Raw genomic sequence first — 18,657 nt, forward strand, 5'->3', positions numbered from 1 at the left:
ATGATATGTCTATAACCGAGTCCCCAACATGAGACAAGGTTGTTTAACAAGTAAATAATTTTATTTTTCTTATATTATATAATAAATATATATTATTTACTGATAATAAAAATATAGTTATTCATCTATCACATATATCTATGCAAATATGCGAATCAAGTACAACAATCAAACAACATAATGATTTTCACAAAGAAAATTTAAAAAAATATATTTATGTTATGTAGTCTTATTTTATATTCTTAAAATAATGTAATACAATATTATACATTATTTTTTTAGAATTGAGAAATACATATAATATCTTATCCGCGCGTAGCGCGGTTAAAAACTCTAGTTATTCTAATTCACAAATATTTGACTCTTGGATCCAATATTGAAGTTTGAATTTTGGTGCTTTGGATAATTCAACATTGTTTGTATTCAGAAAAATATGCATTAGTACGAAAAGAAAAGTATATTGATTTTGATGTTTTGGATAATTTAATATTGTTTGTATTCATAAAAATATGCATTAATACGGAAAGAAAAATATATTGACAAGTATATGATAGTGCTAAAGAATGGAATGACTACCATACAATCTAATCCGAATTTAGAATATTTTCCGATTTTCAACAGAAAGCTACAGTTAATTAGTATTATACTATATATGATACCGCAGATTGTATAGGTTTAGAGCAGACAACAGGATGATATTAAATCCATAAGAGTTTATCACACTAATGAACAAAACAGAAATTAAATTCGTGCAAACGAATATAATGCAATGCCTTGCATGAATCTAAGTTGGTCCACATCATACATTTGTTCTGAGCTTGCACGTATTGTAGGGTACATATTTTTTTGTTTGACATCATATTGTAGGGTATATCTAATGTACTATGCATATTTACCATTGCAGTGCTTCTTTATGTTTGATTTAGTGAACAAAACAGCCTAAAACTATATTTAATGCATTTGGTAAGAGTTGTTATTTGAATTGGTTAATTGATAATTTTAAAACTAGTTTCAAATACGTCAAAACCAATTTGTCATGCTCGGATTAGTTGTAAACATGAAATTAATTAAACAAAGAGAAAGACAACACAATGCAGCTCGTGAGTGAGTCTCACATCACATGGCCACCCCATACCTATGTAACAACTTCCAGAAAAACGATTTCCACGCTCTTATTTTTCTAGTACATATTTTGATTCTTAGAGCTATTGGGCTTTATATTGGGCTCGTTGTGAAGCAACAGTCTATTGGGCTTTATATTGCCCATAAAAAGATTAAAAAAAAAACAAAAGCTGACTCTGCACGTGTTCTTGTCCTAACACTAAAACGATCGTGGTTCGGTTCTTCTCTTCCGTTGCTGGAAACCTTTATGATTAAGCTTTGATTGGTCAACCTGTATGTTCTGCTTCCATGGCCAGTGAAAGCAGAATCGGATCCGATGGTTTGTTTAACACCGCGGAGGTAACCACAAGCGGCAGACCGGTGCTCCGCCGCAACGAAGTCGAGTGTTTCCTCCTCTCCTCCGTCGACCTAGACTCCGAAGACGATCCTCCTCGATTCACCCCCCTGAGATCCGGAAACCTAATCTTAACCACTCATCGTCTCATATGGATCCCTTCTTCTCAGTCAAACGCAAACACATCATCTCTTCCTTCTTCCCTCCCTCTCTCCTCCATCACTCACATCTTCTCCCACAAGAAGTCAATCAAGTCCATGTTCCACTCCCCTCGGATCCGGTTCCAAGTGGACTCCCTCGTCGTCGTGACCGTCGTCTTCAGAGGGAAAGGGGATTTCGACGGGTTCTTGACGAAGCTCTGGGAGTGTTGGAGAGGGAGAGCTTGGGAGGAAGATGAGAAGAGCGAGAGTGAGGCTTCTTCGGGGTCAGGAGCTGGAACTGTTGCGCAGGGTTTATACGGCAACGATGGAACGGTGAGGATGGTGGGATTGGCTGGGATACTGAGGAAAGAGCAGGAGCAGTGGGAGAGTACTGATAAGAGCTTGCAGGATGCTTTTCAGGATTTGAATGCTCTTATGGTGTGATACAAAGTTTGAAACTTTGATTGATTAATTTGATTTGATTATTGAACCCTCTTTGTTTGGGGTTTAACAGAGTAAGGCTAAGGAGATGGTGAGTTTGGCGGAGAAGATGCGGCAGAAGCTATTGTCTGCTCCTAGTAGTCAGAACGGAGGAGGTGATGATGAGGAGATGGGGTCTAAAGAAGAGATGCAACAATGGATGTTGAGCGTTGGTATTATCTCTCCAGTTACTAAGGAATCTGCTGGCGCCTTGTATCATCAAGAGTTGTCTCGCCAGGTTCTCTTTCTCTTGTTTTGCAACTGATTTTTTGTGTTACTATCATTAGCTTTATGTTCTATGTTACTAATAGTAACAATCTACCACTGTCATGGTAGAGATACTAGAGAATCTTTTAACTGTTTAGCTTGTCATTTGTACAAATTTTACTCTTGAAGGCCTTCAAAGTACATGAATTTGAGGTTGAAATCTTTGTTTGCCATACCTGCAGTTGGCAGATTTTGTGAGAATCCCATTAGAACAAGCTGGAGGAATGATCAGCCTTACTGATATGTATTACCACTTCAATCGTGCTAGGGGAACAGGTTGGACCGTTTAATCTAAAATGTTTTGATTCCAGTTCTTTATTATGAATCTGAAACCTGTCTTTGCATCAGAGTTGATTTCTCCAGACGATTTGTGGCAAGCTTGTAACCTCTGGGAGAAATTTGATGTGTATGTATCTTCTGAATCTTTCCTCGTAGATTCTTTTTGCAAATTCATTTGAAGAAGATATAGTCTGTAGAAATATTGACTCTGGCTCATGTGTTATGATTGGTAGTCCAGTAATGCTGCGGAAGTTTGATAGCGGTGTGAAGGTCATCCAGAACAAGTCCCATAGTGACGAGGAGGTACTCTCTTAAGTCTCCTATTCTTAAGCTTACTGCTTTGTTTCTCTCATATCTGAAATACTTTTCTGGCTATGTAGGTTATGAGTAGAATCAGAACGCTTGTGACTAAAACCGAAACTTTAAGAACTGGAGTCACTGCTAGTGATGCAGCTTTGACGCTTAAAATCGCTCCAGCCATGGCCAAGGAACATCTACTATCTGCAGAGACCAAAGGTAAACAGAATCCACCTCGTAGAAAGATAGACTCTTTCAGAGTTATGTGATTCTCATTCTCCCATTTGTTTTGATCAGGTCTGCTGTGTAGAGACATGAGCCCAGACGGGCTTAGATTCTACTTCAACCTGTTTCCAGAGATTGATCCAACCGATCTCCATTTGTAAGTCAAGCAATGGTGTGTTTTCCCATTGTGTTGTTTCTCTTTGAGAAACTTATAAAACCTTTGTGCTGGCGTTCTTATCATTTGGCAGGGTCAAGGACATTGGGACATACGGTGAATGGGTCAAAGCGACTAGCTTATTGTCCGTATGACAGTTTTTGATGTGTACACGACAAAAAAACACAACTCATCTTATGCATTTTGAACCAAAAATGCTAATAACTTTTATATTTGTAACAAAGTTCCTCTTTAAATCAATTGTTTTCCAAATCAAATATTGTGTTTTAAATAATTTGGAATTTGCTATTGTATTTGTAGCCACTACCCACAGTAATCAACATAGATAACTTTGACAACAAGAAATGTCATAACTTTTGAGTTTCTAAATATCTTATATCTTAAGCTAATTAGCAACATAGCAAGTTAACAGTCGAAAGGGGTAAAGAAGTGATGAGATTGAGAACAACTAATCAGCTTCAAGAGCTGCAATCTCGTACCTAACGTCTTCCAAATACTCATTGATGCAAGTCACAGCGTCTTGCACTCCTCTGATTGCTTCCTTCAAAGCGTTGTCAAACTCTGCATCCGCCTCTGCTTCCTCTGTTCCTTCAGCTTCTGTAATCTCATGAAGATGCACACACTCGTGCTGCATCGGTTTCTTGAACTTGCAGTTCTCGTGTGTCAGCATTCGTTCTGACGGCCTCCCTGCCTTCTTCAGTACCTGTATTGTAACCGTCTGCCAAAAAAACCAAAAGGAACTAAAGTAAGAAACTTTTTTCTCTCCAACAAGTTAATTCAACAATTGAGTAAATAGGAATCAGACCAGATGCAGTTTCTGCTTCTCCTGAGTTTGAATGTCACTGAGCAGCTGAGCAAGATCCGATCTTCCAACGTCAGGATTCAGAAACAGAGTTTCCATTTCGCGTACCTTGCATTGCCATCAAACAAAGTTTCAATCTTTAACACCTTATGTTCAACCTTATTGTGAAAGTAATCAATCAAAAGAAGAAAAAGAACTCAGTTACTTGTTTGGAACACTCGTTGAACTCAGCAGTAATCTCGCTGCACAGCTTCTGATAAAGCGCTTCACCACTAGTCTCCACATACTCTGAGAACCCTCTGATTATCAAATTCCAAAGCATAGCAAGAGATTAACAGAATAAAAATCTAAACTTTATGAGACATCTCTTCCTCAACAACACTATCAGTTAAACTGAATCCAAAGACAATGGTTTAGGATGTACATAACGGTAACTAATAGCGATAAACACTCCAAAGATCGAACCTTTTGAGTTTGGCGTAGGCCTGTGCTCGACGCTCCTGAATCTCGAGCAGTCTCCGAAGCAAAACCAGAGTTCGAGACGAACCAACCGTGGAGCTACTAGACCCGCCGCGTTCGATTTCCATTTCTCCGGCGAGGGAGGAGTCTCTGATCGAAACCTTCTTCTGAAAATCTTCAGCACTCATCCTCCTCCGATCTTTCTTTCTCTCTTTCAACTTCTCAAACACGACAGAAACAAATAGAAACCGACTCGAACCGTTAAATTTAATCTCTTTCATACCGAGTCCGGTTATTAACTTATTGAAAACCGGTTTAAACCGGTTTGACTTTTATTTTAAATGATTGGCTTTAACAGTTCCGACCAATCTGGTGGTCTGCGTTTTCAAAAGTAGTGGCCTTTGAATGATTCCCTGTAATAATAATATTCTTTTCTCGTATAATTATTCTCTCTTCTCCTCGTTTTCTCCGTGAGCGGCGAGAAGAGTTCTGAAATCTTCAGGTTTGTCTCTGTTTCTATAATCTGATATTTGATCGGTCGTTGAATATGAATCGAAGTCACGTGACTTTACTCCTTGTCAATACATTCCGAGTCCGATCTTGTCTAAGTATTTAGTCAATCGATGTGAAAAGTATGAATCTTTAATAGATCTCTGCATCGTTATTGCAGGGGAAGAAGCAATGTCTGCGGAGGAGAAGAGAAGACCATTGATGATGGGAGGAAGAGACTCATCATCACCATCTGACCGGAACCTCCCGGATTTCAAAAAATCAGTGAAGCTCAAGTACGTCAAGCTAGGCTACCACTACCTCATCACGCACGGCATGTACCTCCTCCTCTCCCCTCTCCTCCTCCTCATCGCCGCTCAAGTCTCCACCTTCTCCCGCGCCGACCTCGCCACCCTCTGGGACCATCTCCAGTACAATCTCATCTCCGTGATCCTCTGCTCCACCCTCCTCGTCTTCATAACGACCATCTACGTCATGACTCGTCCCCGTCCCGTCTACTTGGTCGACTTCTCGTGCTATAAACCCGACGACGCTCGCAAATGCACTAAGAAGATCTTCATGGAACGGTCGAAGCTCACTGGATCATTCACTGAGGAGAATCTTGAGTTCCAGAGGAAGATTCTCCAGCGTTCGGGGCTTGGGGAGGCTACTTACTTGCCTGAGGCTGTCCTCAACGTCCCTCCGAATCCTTGTATGGCGGAAGCTAGGAAGGAAGCTGAGGCTGTGATGTTTGGAGCTATCGACGAGCTTCTTGCTAAGACCAATGTGAATCCTAAGGATATTGGGATCTTGATTGTTAACTGCAGTCTTTTTAATCCGACGCCTTCTTTGTCTGCTATGATTGTTAATCACTATAAGCTCCGTGGGAATATACTCAGCTACAACTTGGGAGGAATGGGATGCAGCGCGGGGTTGATATCGATCGACCTCGCCAAGCATCTTCTCAACTCTATCCCCAACACTTACGCTATGGTGATAAGCATGGAGAATATCACTTTGAACTGGTACTTCGGTAACGACAGGTCGAAGCTTGTTTCTAATTGTTTGTTTAGAATGGGAGGTGCGGCGGTTCTTCTCTCGAATAAAAGATGGGACAGGAGGAGGTCGAAGTACGAGCTTGTTGATACTGTTAGGACGCATAAGGGAGCTGATGATAAATGCTTCGGCTGCGTAACTCAAGAAGAGGATTCCGCGAGCAAGGTTGGTGTGACACTGTCCAAAGATCTAATGGCTGTTGCGGGAGATGCGTTAAAGACGAACATCACTACGCTAGGACCGCTGGTTTTGCCGACGTCCGAGCAGCTTCTGTTCTTTGCGACGTTGGTGGGGAGGAAGCTATTCAAGATGAAGATCAAGCCGTACATACCTGACTTTAAGCTAGCGTTTGAGCATTTCTGTATTCACGCGGGAGGGAGAGCGGTTCTTGATGAGCTGGAGAAGAACTTGAAGCTGACTGATTGGCACATGGAGCCCTCGAGGATGACGCTATACCGTTTTGGTAACACGTCGAGTAGCTCTTTGTGGTATGAGTTAGCGTATAGTGAGGCTAAAGGAAGGATCAAGAAAGGTGATAGAATCTGGCAGATTGCTTTTGGTTCGGGGTTTAAGTGCAACAGCTCGGTTTGGAGAGCGGTTAGGTCTGTGAATCCTAAAAAGGAGAAGAATCCGTGGATGGATGAGATTCATGAGTTCCCAGTTGATGTCCCCACGCATGCAACAATCTAGAAACTACTCAGCAAACATTTGTCTATTGTTCAGAGGAGACTTCTCTTGTTTTTGTTTTGTATTGTTTCCATGTTCTCTTGAGTTTTCTTTATCTTTCGAGATTCTGCTTCTCTTCCTAATGAGCTTAGCCTGTTCTTGATTGGTTGACAAATTTGTTAACATTATTTCCTCTTTTTTTTTGGGTTAAAAATAAATTTCAATTTTGCAAATGAACTTGTATTCTTTTCACACAAAATGAAGCTATAATCTTCTTATAGATTATGCTTAAAGTTGTATATTGTATCTCTATCTGCTTTGGTTTGTAAAGATCTTTTAAAGCTCACATACACAAGACACAGAGAGGTTTCAAGTTGAACTACTTGCCTTTGGACCGCCTGCGCCGTTTTCCACCAAGGAGTTTAAGCATGTTATCAGTAACATCAGGTGGAGAATCCGCGTCTCCACTGTACTGGTCAGTACTGTTATCAGAGGTATGGGTCAACCAAGCCAAGGCCTCAACAGCTGCATCTTTCTCAGCGAGCGTTTTGTTCCTCTGAGGCTTCCCAACGAACTGCATCCCTTTGAACTCCACAAGCGCTCTAAACTCGTTCGTCTTCAGATGTTTGGTCTTGTACTTTGGAGGTGAGTGTCCAGCTCTCATTAAAAGCGTCTGAAGGAGACTCTTTGGGTTTGTACCGTCTTTGGAGAGTTTGTTGTTCTCTCCTGCTAATTGCGGTTGGCTTGTTGCCCTCTTTGTGTCACGGCCGAATACGAATCTCCCTTCGCATTGGTCTCCAGCTACGAGCTCTTGAACTGCAAGCATCAGGTACTTGCCTTCTTTGTGAATGTCCACGCTTGGATCTTCAAGCTGCATATTAAGAAAATACTTAAAGGTGTTACAAACTACAGTTCGCGCTTTCTTTCATTTTAAAGTTGAAAATTAAAACTCGCCTTCTTCTGAAGAAGCTTGTTGAGTTCTTCCTTCAGCTTCACGTAGGAGTCTGCCAAATTTGGATCCATGAAGAAGTCAATGTACCCGTCAAGCATTTTTAGATGTCCCACCTGTACTCCGGTGCTCAGTGCACCACCAAAAAGGATCAAACTGGAATCAGGGACACCGGTGGAGTCTCTTATGAGCACTGCATTGACCTTCACTTTCTCTCCAAAGACTAGCCAAGGGTATGGAATCGTCGGGAACCTCGAATTAACAGAGTTCTGAAATATAGAAACAGTCAACGAACCATTTAAATAAACAATGGCCGTAACAAGAAACTCAAGATTGAAGAAACTCACCGCATATAGTGATACTTGGCCATCATCCATTGTCTTGAACGACATGGAAGTCTCTCTATGCTGCACAAAAGAAAAGGACAACACAGTAATTTCTCAAAATCCTGTAACAGAAGCAAGGAGACACATGGTTACTTCAAGACTTTACCACAACAGATGCTATCCCGGGGAATAAGCCAGAGCAGATGACAGCGCGGACCAGAGACTGATTGTGACTTAGCTTGTTGTTGAGAGCTGAATCATCGTGTACTAAACCAGCTTCTTTCAGGATATAGTTGAACTGCTTCCTCAGAGAATGTATCGCCTGAAGCGTCTGAGCTGACAGAAAGTTCCTCCAGCAGTACTCGTAAGCCGATCCTTCTCTTTCAGCGTTTTTCCACCCTTCGAAGGCACGAACTAGTGCCATATGGTCGCTGTAGTCTTTCGCTGAGAATCTCAACTTGGCTGATAAAGCTAACTAAAATAAAACAATGAATCATCAGTTCATCAACTAAGATAAACGAACTTTCATCCATGAAACTTTTATACTTACGTCCTTTTTCTCTTGAGGTAGAAGGAAAGGATCTCTGACACTGAGGCCTGATACAATGGTCAGGATCGGATCAAAGCAGTGGAAGATGGCACCCATTATGAGCATTTTCCCTAGCTTGGGATCAACTGGGAGAATCGACAAGAGTTTTCCTAGTTGGAAGAAAACAAGCAGGAGAGTCAGACATGAACATAGATGGATCAGAACATGTTTTGTACAGGACTTAGAACACAAACCAAGATCCGTCAGATTTTCCTTCTCATCCAGTGCTCCGATCATTTTCAGAAATCCAATAGCATTTTGAACCTATCAGAAAATTTACAGTTATTTGGACTAATCTTGATCCATAAAGAGTCATATCTTCTATGTGCAACGATTCTAAAAGTACAAGACAACTGGTGAGATCCAGAAAGGGCATTTTTCTGTCACTTACGGTCAAAGGCTCTGGAGCCTGAAGTGCAGCTGACAAGAACCCTGCAATGCTTTCAACCTGAAGACTTTTAATTTGCAGGCAGAGAGAGTTCAAAGGAGTTCTCAGAAGTTCAGGAAGTTGATACTCCGAAAAAGCTTCATACACGCATTTGGGGTACAAGTGATAGCATTCTCCCGGAAGCAGACGACCAGCTCTACCTCTTCGCTGAAAACCAAACAGGGGGACATGTTAAAAAAAAAATGCACCAGAAAGAAATGTTTCTGAAATTACAACACTAGTGATCATGTAATGAAATCATTTGAAAGAGTAAATGTTGTGAATGTAAGTGTAAGAGCAATGAAACACAGAAGAAAGATATATCTGACTCATATGTATATAAATAAATAAATATATATATATATATATATATATATAGATATATGTAGTATAATGAATTCACCTGTCGAGCAGAAGCTTGAGATATCCATGAGGGTAGCAAACAAGGTGTATTGTTCAAAGCATCATAGGTCGTCTCTTTTGCCTTTCCGCAGTCAACCACAAAAACTACATCGTTTATCGTAATACTAGCTTCTGCCATGTTTGTAGCAAGTACAATTTTGCGAATATTAGGAGGTGCTCTCTCGAAAATGAGTCTCTACAGAAACATCAAAGAAATATATAAAGATAGGAAGCATGAATCTATGAATCACGACTCAAATCGACGCATGAGGAGTTAAGTTTACCTGTTCAGCAGTTGCCATTGAACCGTGGCACATCAACAGCAAGACCCTATTGGGATCACCGAGGAGAGGATGTGCTTTGATTTGGTCCCTCAGGGAGCTAATATCATCCCATCCTGTCAAAAACACTAGTACAGCTCCCGGACGTTCTTTGCGGCATATGTGACAGAGAACGGCCTCAATAAGATTAAATCCTACGCAATCAGGCATCCAAGACGAGAGTGAATCACGAGTCCTAGAGCTATAACTTTCAAAAGTTGACTTGCTAAGAGCTTCCTGCAAGTTTGAAAAATAAAAGATTGGCGAATACAGCCTATGTAAGATTTGGTCTGCTCATCAAATAAGCCAAGTACCTCAACAAGAGAAGTGATCTGGTTTTTCCTTTTGCGTGGCATCAACTGCTTTTGCGTTTTCCAAGTCTTTTCTTGGCCGTAATCATCTACTTGGTTGAAAGAGGTCAACTTATACCCCGTCATTTCGAGTACATCCTCCAGAAAATGTGCCTTCACTGGATGTGTGAAGCCCTGAAAAGAAACTGTAAGTTCAGAGAAATAAAATTAAATAAGGAAAGCGTGAGGAAGAGGAGAAGTTGTTAACTGGAATGTGAATTGTAGGCGCTCCTCCAAAATAGTTAGAAAAAAGTTCAGCATTCAAAGTGGCACTCATGAGAACCAATCTCAAATCTGGACGCCGTGGAAGAAGCTCCTTTAACACTATTATCAAGAAATCTACAATCATAGAAGAGAGAGAGACATAAATAATAATGAGACTCAACTAACAGAAACCTAAACATATAGAGTATGTACCTTCGTTCATTCCCCTCTCGTGAATCTCATCAACGAAAACATGTGTTATGCCATTCAAATTGCGATCACTGAGCAGTCGTCTGAGTAGAATACCACTCGTACAGAACAGAAGTTGAGTATTCTTTCCTCTCATTCCTTCTAGACGAACTTTAAACCCAACCTATCAAAAATTATATGTTCGGTATGAAATCAAGAATAAACAACCTATAAATTGATGTCCATAGTTAAGCATCTTGGCTTACCGTTTCACCAAGAGGTTCTCCTCTCTCAGCTGACACTCTTTCTGCAACTGCCATGGCAGATATCCTCCGAGGTTGTGTACAAATGATGTTGCAGAACGCTCCTCGACCAGACTCTATCTCCGATTCCAAAATGTACTGTGGCAGTTGAGTTGTCTTACCACACCCAGTCTCCCCAGATACCACTATTACCTGTCATGATCCACGCAGACAGTAAGAGACGTACAACAAAGAAGATTATCATCTGTATAGCTTTACCTGGTTCCGAGCAATAGCTTGAAGAAGTCTTTCCTTGTCCTTGAATGAAGGCAAAGATTTTCTGAATTCCAGCATTGTACGCCCCTCAGGTGATTCCTATTATTCAACCAAACGTATTTTAATGTGATGAGATACGAGGGACATAGGTAAAGATGATGATTCAGTAATATACCTGCCAGGCTCTCTGCATATTGCGCATCCGCATACTCCTCCTCTGAAGCACCTTCTCCATAACAGAACCATCGAGAAACGCATCAGAGCTTTCATCAGGAAGCTCTTCAGTCTGCTTAGGAGGCTGAGAATCAGCTTCACTTTCATTAGCCTTTCCTGAGTTTAGCTGCTGTCTATCAAGGTGTTCCTGGAGTAGTCCCTCTACCCTTCTCTGCAAACTCAGAGGAAGTACCACCTGCACAATGACATGCACTACAACTTTCAGCAGATAAAAACTACAAAAAAAAGAGCTTTATGGTTTTCGCTTTTACCTCCCGTTGTGGTCGCTTATCATCCAAATCTGGCCTGTAGTTGGGAAGAGGAACCTTGCTTGCAACAACCACTTTTCCATAGATCTCACTTTTCAAAAGAAACAAAGATAAGGTTAACAAATTGTTCATGAAAAGTAATAGACAACATCTGTTTTGTATACCTGTAGAGTCCCATTCTCTTGGCAAGATTTGAGATCTGCTCATAATCCCTTCGGTCTCTTTTGTCTCTAGAAACAATCTCTCGCTCGCTATCATTAGCCAACAGAATCCCTAACTTCCATTTCCACTCATCAACATTGGCCACAGAAGATGAAGCCTATAAAATTCAAAGAGTAAAAAAAAAGAAGATCAAACAGAAACTAATCAAAATCTCTCATTTGCTTTAGTCATTCATCCTAACAAAGACTTAAAGTTCCCATTTTGATCTGAACAAGAAACAGAACAATCATAACTGTCTGAACCAAAATGTCTAAAAAGCTCGAACCTTTTCATTATTAATCTAAACACACGAACCTTATGTTCCTCGAATTCACACTCGTACTCATCATCAGAGAACTGTTCCGCAGTGTACCCGATGAAACGACGACATATCTGGCCGTAGGACAAACCTTTGACAACATCACCACTAGAGATCGGAGCACCAACGATATGATAAGACCTGCATAAAGATGGGTTTCTCGGTAGAGAGCGAGTGGGGAGCTTGGTGGCCTGCCACAGGAAGAAGCTTATTCGTTTGGTGAAACGCATTCTAGAAATCGAATTGGACGATGAGGCATGGTTCTCTCAACCTCGCCGTCTTCAATTCGCTTGCTTTTCAGGCAAAAGGTGGTTACTTTCTGCTTGGCTTAGTTCCCAACTCAAATGGGTTCTTCTCTCCCAGACAGAGATTGTTGGGTCTCTCTCGCTTCGGATCTCTAGTTTCTATGGGTTTAGGGTTTATGGACTTTGTTGTTCTTGTCTTGTCTTATCGAGTTTTTTTATTATTATTATTTTTGTTTCACAGAAAAATATAGAATTATCACATACTATATCAACTATTGGTTCTAAAATTTAGGAATGATTAGAAAAATTAATCTCTGTCTAATCAAAAAAAAAATTATACTAGTATTTATATTGTAAATAAATTATATAAATAATACTAATTTAGTTTTTTTTTGGCAACCTCTAATTTAGTTATATTGCAAAAATTAGTATTTTTTTTTTGTTATTTCATAATCACTTATCAGGTTATTATACCACTATCTCATTTTCTCAAAAACCATGTGGAAGCACATTTAAATCAACACCATAAATATTGTATATTTTTGAATCTGTTTTTCTGCTAATGTATATGTTATAAATATGGCATCATCAAACTTTATTAGATTTTTGGAATATCACATTTTACAAAGTATAAGAGCTTTATACACAACTTCGTTTAAGACCATATCATTCTCATTCTGGTCTGTAAGAAACGTAAGCTCCTAGGGCAAAGATAACAAAGGCAGACACTCCTACATTCATCATCAACTTCTTCTCTTCACTTGTTATTTCTCTTCCCCTTATTTTCTCCATTATTCCTTTTCCTGTTTTATTTTCTTCCAGAACCGAGTCACTTAGTTTTTCTTTCATCTTCTCTTTTCTTACAAATTCATCCATAGATTTCTTATCCTGGATCTTCTTCTCTAGTGCAGCTTCTTCCAACAGCTTCTCATTTGACATAGCTGCTTCTTGAAGCCTCCTTGCTTCAGCCATCTCTTTTGCTTTTGCTTCTTCTTGCAACCTCCTTGCCTCGGCCTTCTCTTTTGCTATAGCTTCTGCTTGAAGCCTCCTTGCTTCATCCATCTCTTTTGCTTTTGCTTCTTCTTGCAACCTCCTTGCCTCGGCCTTCTCTTTTGCTACAACTTCTTCTTGAAGCCTCCTTGCCTCAGCCATCTCTTTTGCTTTTGCTTCTTCTTGCAACCTCCTTGCCTCAGCCTTCTCTTTTGCTATAGCTGCTTCTTGCACCCTCCTTGCCTCAGCCTTCTCTTTTGCTATAGCTTCTTCTTGCAGCTTCTTTGCCTCAGCCATCTCTTTTGCTTTAGCTTCTTCTTGAAGCTTCCTAAGTATTCCCTCTTTCTCTTCCAAAAGCTTCTTCTTCTTCTCAGCCTCTGCTTCCTTCTCTTTCCTAGTAGATTCCTCCAACAACCTCTTCTCCTCTAGCTTCTCCACCTTATCAGCCATAGTTTTAGAAGTTTCTGGAAGATTAGGCATCTTTGTAATCGTCTCCTTAGGCATGGTGATTGTTAACGTGTTGTTATTGAAGCTCCCATGGATCTTATTTGCTAGACAATTCTGAGGAACATTGAATACTTTGTTGAAACGGCTCCATTTCCGACCAGCCAGGGGACGTTCTCCGGTGACTCTTATCATCGTCGAGGCGTGCACATACATTACCTTTATTTGCTCCTTTGTAAAACCTTTAAAAAACAATTCACATCAGAACCATACCATTACAACTAGTTAAATATAAGTAGTTATTTTGTATACCAACCTGGAAGATCAATGGTGAATAGAATGGCTTCAGGTTGGTCTTTCCAATCAGATTTAGGGACAAAATCTTTATACTGAACCTCTAAGCCTGTTCCTCTCGGTTGCTGTCTTGCTGCCATTAATTAACTTTCTGAATTGGTTGTTTTGTCTGAGAGCTTTGAGCATATCCATTAGGGTTTATTCCTCTGCATTTAAATAAGACCTCAATCTCTACAATACTTGGCCATTTTCTCATGCATTATGCAATTGATATTACCTAGTTTTGAGGCCATGTCTTCATCCAAAATCTCTTCTTTCGTCTCAGATCATCATCATTTGTTCTCTAACAAAGAAAGCATAATATGTTTGCTTTCTTTACAAGTTTATATCTTGTGTTCCCCAATAACATCAGTTAAGGAGATGTACCATTAGCGTTCACTACGTTCAATATAAAGAATATATAGTTTTAAAGCAGAGAATTGTCCTTACTCTTGAGTTTAAATAGAAGAACTTATATGTTCCAGGTTGCAATAACACCCATAACATGATACATTAATTGATTGATTGGTGACTAAAAATTAAGCATGGTTAGAGAAATTGAGATATGCATTAGGACGAGCAAAGACTTAAACACACACAAAACAAGAGTAGTTTCAACAGAAAAATACTATTTGAATGTTTAGATATTCATTAATGGAAATTCATCATACTAAATTTAGTCACAGAATATTTAATATATTTAATTATTTCAAAATTAAAATAACTATTTTTTTTTCAAAAATATTCTGTTTCTATAAAATCTTTAAATGTCCTTTATTTTAGACCTAAATGTCTATTTAATTTTTACTAAAAACATGTTATAATTTGTTTATCAATTAAATATTTTCGTCAGAATTATTATAAATAAATACTTTACAAATTTTTGTAATATATATTTTAGCAACCAATATAATATATTTATAAAAGTGATATTATTAACATATCATGTTTTTAAAAAAAATAAAGTTTTATCTAAAGTTGCGTTTTAAAAATGTAGGTTAGAATCTAGTATCAAAATCAAAGAGGAAATCTCCTTCCATTCAAGTAAAAAGAACAAAACACCAAACTTCATTACCACCAAGTACAGATTCCCACCATATTTAAAAGAAGTTTTGTACAGAATGATTCTCCTAATGTATATGTTAATAGCATCTTTTTGTGCCAATGTAAATATGACATCACCAAACTTTATTAAAATTCAGAATGTATATCACAGTTCTAAATTATAAGAACAACCCGAAGATAAACATAAAAAAATAAGAAACGTAAGCTCCAAGAACAACCACTCCTATATTAACCATCAACTTCTTTTCCATTATCTCTTTTCATGTCTTCTCTTTTCTTCTTCCCCAAGTAACCTAGTTTTTCTTCTGCTGATTTTCACGTTCTCGCTTGCTCCCCCAGATACATGTTTGGTCCCAGCACCATGATCGCATTTTGTATAGTCCAGTTTTCGAGGCTTTCTCCAGTTCTGAAGGCTTCCTGTCTTTTGCCGGCATTAGTATCTTCTCTTTTCTTACAGATTCAACCACAGACTTGTTCTTCTGGATCTTATTCTCTAGTGCAGCTTCTTCTACAAGCTTCTCTTTTGTTGTAGCTTCTTCTTGGACCTTCCTCGCCTCAGCTTTCTCTTTTTCAATAGCTTCTTCTTGAAGTCTCCTCGCCTCAGCCATCTCTTTTGTTTTAGTTGCTTGTTCAAGTTTTCTTGCCTCGACCATCTCTTTTGCTCTAGTTTCTTCTTGAAGCCTCTTTGCCTCAGCTCTCTCTTGAAGCTTCTTCGCCGTAGCCATTTCTTTTGCTTTTGCTTCTTCTTGAAGCCTTTTTGCCTCGGCCATCTCTTTTGCGTTAGCTTCTTCTTGAAGCCTTCTTGCTTCAGCTCTCTGTTTTGCTATAATTGCTCCTTGAAGCTTCCTCGCCTCAGCCATCTCTTTTGCTTTAGCTGCTTCTTGAAGCTTCCTTGCATCGGCCCTCTCTTTTGCTATAGTTTCTTCTTGGAGCTTTCTTTCTTCAGCCATTTCTTTTGCTTTTGCCTCTTGAAGTTTCTTTGCCTCAGCAATCTCATTTTCTTTAGCTATTTCTTGCAGCCTCCTTGCCTCAGCTTTCTCTTCTTCTATAGCTTTTTCTAGAAGCCTCCTTGCCTCAGCCATCTCTTTTGCTATAGCTGCTTCTTGAAGCTTCCTTACCTCAGCTTTCTCTTCTGCTATAGCTTCTTCTAGAAGTTTCCTTGCCTCAGCCAACTCTTTTGCGATAGCTGCTTCTTGAAGCTTCCTCGCCTCAGCCATCTCTTTTATATTTGCTTCTTCTTGAAGCTTCTTTGCCTCGGCCCTCTCTTTTGCTATAGCTGCTTCTTGAAGCCTCATTGATTCAACCATCTCTTTTGCTTCTTCTTGAAGCTTCCTTGCCTCAACCTCTTTTGCTTTAGCTTCTTCTTGCAGCTTCTTAAGTATGCTCTCTTTCTCTTCCAGAAGCTTCTTCTTCTTCTCAGCTTCTTCTTCCTCTTTTTTCCTTTTAGATTCTTCCAACAACCTCTTCTCCTCTAGCTTCTCGACCTTCTCAACCTTCTCAGCCACAGTCTTATAAGTTTCCCAAAGATTAGGCATCTCTATAATCGTTTTCTTAGGCATGGTGATGGTGAGGGAGTTGTTATTGAAGTTCCCATGGATCTTATTTACAAGACAGTTATGTGGAACAGTGAAAACTTCGTTGAAACGGCTCCATCTTCGTGGACCAGCCAGGGGACGTTCTCCTGTGACTCTTAACGTATTCGAGGTGTGCACATATGTGCTCTTTATTTGCTCCTTTGTAAAACCTTAAAAAAAAAAACAGTTCACATCAGAACCATACCACCACAACTAGTCAAATATATATATGTATACCAACCTGGAAGATCAATGATGAGAAGAGTGGCTTCACGTTCATCTTTCCAACCATATTTGGGGACAAAATCCAGATACTGAACCTCCAAGCCTGTTCCTCTCGGTTGCTGTCTTGCTGCCGTTAATGGAAATTTCTCTTTTGCTTTTGCTTCTTCTTGAAACTTCCTTCTCTCAGCCATCTCTTTTGTTTTAGCTTCTTCTTGCAGCTTCCTAAGTATTGCCTCTCTCTCTTCATGAAGCTTCTTTTTCTTCTCAGCCTCTTCTTCCTTTTCTTTCCTTCTAGATTCTTCCAACAACCTCTTCTCGTCTAGCTTCTCAACCTTCTGAACCATAGTTTTAGAAGCTTCTGGAAGATCAGGCATCTTCGTAACCGTCTCCTTAGGCATGGTGATGGTGAGGGAGTTGTTATTGAAGTTCCCATGGATCTTATTTACAAGACAGTTATGTGGAACAGTGAAAACTTCGTTGAAACGGCTCCATCTTCGTGGACCAGCCAGGGGACGTTCTCCTGTGACTCTTAACGTATTCGAGGTGTGCACATATGTGCTCTTTATTTGCTCCTTTGTAAAACCTTAAAAAAAAAAAACAGTTCACATCAGAACCATACCACCACAACTAGTCAAATATATATATGTATACCAACCTGGAAGATCAATGATGAGAAGAGTGGCTTCACGTTCATCTTTCCAACCATATTTGGGGACAAAATCCAGATACTGAACCTCCAAGCCTGTTCCTCTCGGTTCCTGTCTTGCTGCCGTTAATGGAAATTTCTCTTTTGCTTTTGCTTCTTCTTGAAACTTCCTTCTCTCAGCCATCTCTTTTGTTTTAGCTTCTTCTTGCAGCTTCCTAAGTATTGCCTCTCTCTCTTCATGAAGCTTCTTTTTCTTCTCAGCCTCTTCTTCCTTTGCTTTCCTTATAGATTCTTCCAAGAACCTTTTCTCCTCTAGCTTCTCCACTTTCTCATCCCCAGTTTTAGGAGCTTCTGGAAGATCAGGCATCTTCCTAATCGTCTTCTTAGGCATGGTGATGGTGAGGGAGTTGTTATTGAAAGTTCCATAGATCTTATCTACAAGACAGTTAGGTGGAACAGAAAAAACTTCGTTGAAACGGCTCCATCTTCGTGGACCAGCCAGGGGACGTTCTCCTGTGACTTTTAACATCTTCGAGGTGTGCACATACGTTACCTTTATTTGCTCCTTTGTAAAACCTTTTTAGAGAAAAAAAACAGTTTCACATCAGAAACATACCACCAAAACTAGTCAAATATATATATGTATACCAACCTGGAAGATCAATGGTGAGAAGAATGGCTTTAGGTTGATTTTTCCATTCAGATTTGGGGACAAAATCCTCATGCTGAACACCTAAGCCTGTTCCTCTCGGCTGCTGTCTTGCTGCCATTAACTAAATTTTGTTTTTTCTTTCTGAGCTGGTTGTTTTTGTCCGAGCTTTGAGAATGAATATCCATTATGGTTTATTGCTCTGAATATATTTAAAAAAAAAACTCAATCTACGCAATGCTTAGCCCTTTTCTCTTGCATTATGCAATTGATATTCCTAGTTTTGAGGCAAAAAAAATCTCTTCTTTTGTCTCAGGTCATCCATCATATGTTTATCCTCTTACAAAGAAAGCATAATATGTTTTGCTTTTTCTTTACAAGTTTTATACCTTGTGTTCCCCAATGACCTCAGTTATGGT

At 39.6% G+C, this 18,657-nt stretch overlaps 6 protein-coding genes across 6 annotated transcripts; 2 read left to right on the plus strand and 4 right to left on the minus strand.

Moving 5' to 3' along the window:
• Positions 1 to 1,284: 1,284 nt before the first annotated feature.
• LOC106419460 (vacuolar protein sorting-associated protein 36) lies at positions 1,285 to 3,607 on the plus strand. Its single transcript, XM_048742616.1, has 8 exons — positions 1,285 to 2,034; positions 2,111 to 2,314; positions 2,526 to 2,619; positions 2,692 to 2,749; positions 2,856 to 2,925; positions 3,003 to 3,138; positions 3,217 to 3,301; positions 3,393 to 3,607. The coding sequence occupies exons 1-8, from the start codon at positions 1,411 to 1,413 to the stop codon at positions 3,451 to 3,453; spliced, it is 1,332 nt and encodes a 443-aa protein (XP_048598573.1). The 5' UTR covers positions 1,285 to 1,410; the 3' UTR covers positions 3,454 to 3,607.
• A 25-nt stretch (positions 3,608 to 3,632) lies between these two features.
• Positions 3,633 to 4,876, minus strand: BNAA10G25340D. Its single transcript, XM_013860249.3, has 4 exons — positions 4,587 to 4,876; positions 4,327 to 4,420; positions 4,125 to 4,229; positions 3,633 to 4,037 (listed from the first exon to the last, which is right to left on the minus strand). The coding sequence occupies exons 1-4, from the start codon at positions 4,859 to 4,861 to the stop codon at positions 3,768 to 3,770; spliced, it is 744 nt and encodes a 247-aa protein (XP_013715703.2). The 5' UTR covers positions 4,862 to 4,876; the 3' UTR covers positions 3,633 to 3,767.
• A 70-nt stretch (positions 4,877 to 4,946) lies between these two features.
• On the plus strand, positions 4,947 to 7,024 carry LOC106419344 (3-ketoacyl-CoA synthase 11). The gene is made up of 2 exons (XM_048742615.1): positions 4,947 to 5,082; positions 5,251 to 7,024. The coding sequence occupies exon 2, from the start codon at positions 5,262 to 5,264 to the stop codon at positions 6,813 to 6,815; it is 1,554 nt and encodes a 517-aa protein (XP_048598572.1). The 5' UTR covers positions 4,947 to 5,082; positions 5,251 to 5,261; the 3' UTR covers positions 6,816 to 7,024.
• LOC106419343 (DExH-box ATP-dependent RNA helicase DExH3) lies at positions 7,008 to 12,509 on the minus strand. Its single transcript, XM_013860109.3, has 18 exons — positions 12,064 to 12,509; positions 11,712 to 11,866; positions 11,551 to 11,638; positions 11,241 to 11,474; positions 11,069 to 11,164; positions 10,814 to 11,002; positions 10,572 to 10,731; positions 10,363 to 10,493; positions 10,119 to 10,289; positions 9,769 to 10,041; positions 9,486 to 9,680; positions 9,047 to 9,250; positions 8,850 to 8,919; positions 8,617 to 8,765; positions 8,233 to 8,541; positions 8,088 to 8,147; positions 7,746 to 8,009; positions 7,008 to 7,662 (listed from the first exon to the last, which is right to left on the minus strand). The coding sequence occupies exons 1-18, from the start codon at positions 12,295 to 12,297 to the stop codon at positions 7,171 to 7,173; spliced, it is 3,474 nt and encodes a 1,157-aa protein (XP_013715563.1). The 5' UTR covers positions 12,298 to 12,509; the 3' UTR covers positions 7,008 to 7,170.
• A 372-nt stretch (positions 12,510 to 12,881) lies between these two features.
• LOC106419345 (inactive protein RESTRICTED TEV MOVEMENT 2-like) lies at positions 12,882 to 14,286 on the minus strand. The gene is made up of 2 exons (XM_022693661.2): positions 14,063 to 14,286; positions 12,882 to 13,988 (listed from the first exon to the last, which is right to left on the minus strand). The coding sequence occupies exons 1-2, from the start codon at positions 14,178 to 14,180 to the stop codon at positions 12,985 to 12,987; spliced, it is 1,122 nt and encodes a 373-aa protein (XP_022549382.2). The 5' UTR covers positions 14,181 to 14,286; the 3' UTR covers positions 12,882 to 12,984.
• An 842-nt stretch (positions 14,287 to 15,128) lies between these two features.
• LOC106419091 (calponin homology domain-containing protein DDB_G0272472) lies at positions 15,129 to 18,420 on the minus strand. The gene is made up of 4 exons (XM_013859851.3): positions 18,242 to 18,420; positions 17,599 to 18,165; positions 16,960 to 17,526; positions 15,129 to 16,888 (listed from the first exon to the last, which is right to left on the minus strand). The coding sequence occupies exons 1-4, from the start codon at positions 18,357 to 18,359 to the stop codon at positions 15,438 to 15,440; spliced, it is 2,703 nt and encodes a 900-aa protein (XP_013715305.1). The 5' UTR covers positions 18,360 to 18,420; the 3' UTR covers positions 15,129 to 15,437.
• Between the last annotated feature and the right edge of the window lie 237 nt (positions 18,421 to 18,657).

The sequence above is a fragment of the Brassica napus genome, chromosome A10, assembly GCF_020379485.1.
Source record: "Brassica napus cultivar Da-Ae chromosome A10, Da-Ae, whole genome shotgun sequence".
Classification (NCBI taxonomy): Eukaryota; Viridiplantae; Streptophyta; class Magnoliopsida; order Brassicales; family Brassicaceae; genus Brassica; species Brassica napus.

Excerpts from the sequence above, each read along its gene's own strand:
- LOC106419091 (XM_013859851.3), bottom strand. The coding sequence starts at position 18,359 with ATGGCAGCAAGACAGCAGCCGAGAGGAACAGGCTTAGGTGTTCAGCAT. Across the intron at positions 17,527-17,598 it reads TCTCATCATTGATCTTCCAG|GTTTTACAAAGGAGCAAATA; the intron begins GTTGGTATACAT and ends TTTTTTTTTAAG. Across the intron at positions 16,889-16,959 it reads TCTCATCATTGATCTTCCAG|GTTTTACAAAGGAGCAAATA; the intron begins GTTGGTATACAT and ends TTTTTTTTTAAG.
- LOC106419345 (XM_022693661.2), bottom strand. The coding sequence starts at position 14,180 with ATGGCAGCAAGACAGCAACCGAGAGGAACAGGCTTAGAGGTTCAGTAT. Across the intron at positions 13,989-14,062 it reads ATTCACCATTGATCTTCCAG|GTTTTACAAAGGAGCAAATA; the intron begins GTTGGTATACAA and ends TGTTTTTTAAAG.
- BNAA10G25340D (XM_013860249.3), bottom strand. The coding sequence starts at position 4,861 with ATGAAAGAGATTAAATTTAACGGTTCGAGTCGGTTTCTATTTGTTTCT. Across the intron at positions 4,230-4,326 it reads TCAACGAGTGTTCCAAACAA|GTACGCGAAATGGAAACTCT; the intron begins GTAACTGAGTTC and ends TGGCAATGCAAG. Across the intron at positions 4,038-4,124 it reads AGAAGCAGAAACTGCATCTG|ACGGTTACAATACAGGTACT; the intron begins GTCTGATTCCTA and ends TTTTTTTGGCAG.
- LOC106419343 (XM_013860109.3), bottom strand. The coding sequence starts at position 12,297 with ATGCGTTTCACCAAACGAATAAGCTTCTTCCTGTGGCAGGCCACCAAG. Across the intron at positions 11,639-11,711 it reads AAGAGAATGGGACTCTACAG|TGAGATCTATGGAAAAGTGG; the intron begins GTATACAAAACA and ends TCTTTTGAAAAG. Across the intron at positions 11,165-11,240 it reads ATATGCAGAGAGCCTGGCAG|GAATCACCTGAGGGGCGTAC; the intron begins GTATATTACTGA and ends GTTGAATAATAG.
- LOC106419344 (XM_048742615.1), top strand. The coding sequence starts at position 5,262 with ATGTCTGCGGAGGAGAAGAGAAGACCATTGATGATGGGAGGAAGAGAC.
- LOC106419460 (XM_048742616.1), top strand. The coding sequence starts at position 1,411 with ATGGCCAGTGAAAGCAGAATCGGATCCGATGGTTTGTTTAACACCGCG. Across the intron at positions 2,315-2,525 it reads ATCAAGAGTTGTCTCGCCAG|TTGGCAGATTTTGTGAGAAT; the intron begins GTTCTCTTTCTC and ends CCATACCTGCAG. Across the intron at positions 2,620-2,691 it reads CAATCGTGCTAGGGGAACAG|AGTTGATTTCTCCAGACGAT; the intron begins GTTGGACCGTTT and ends TCTTTGCATCAG.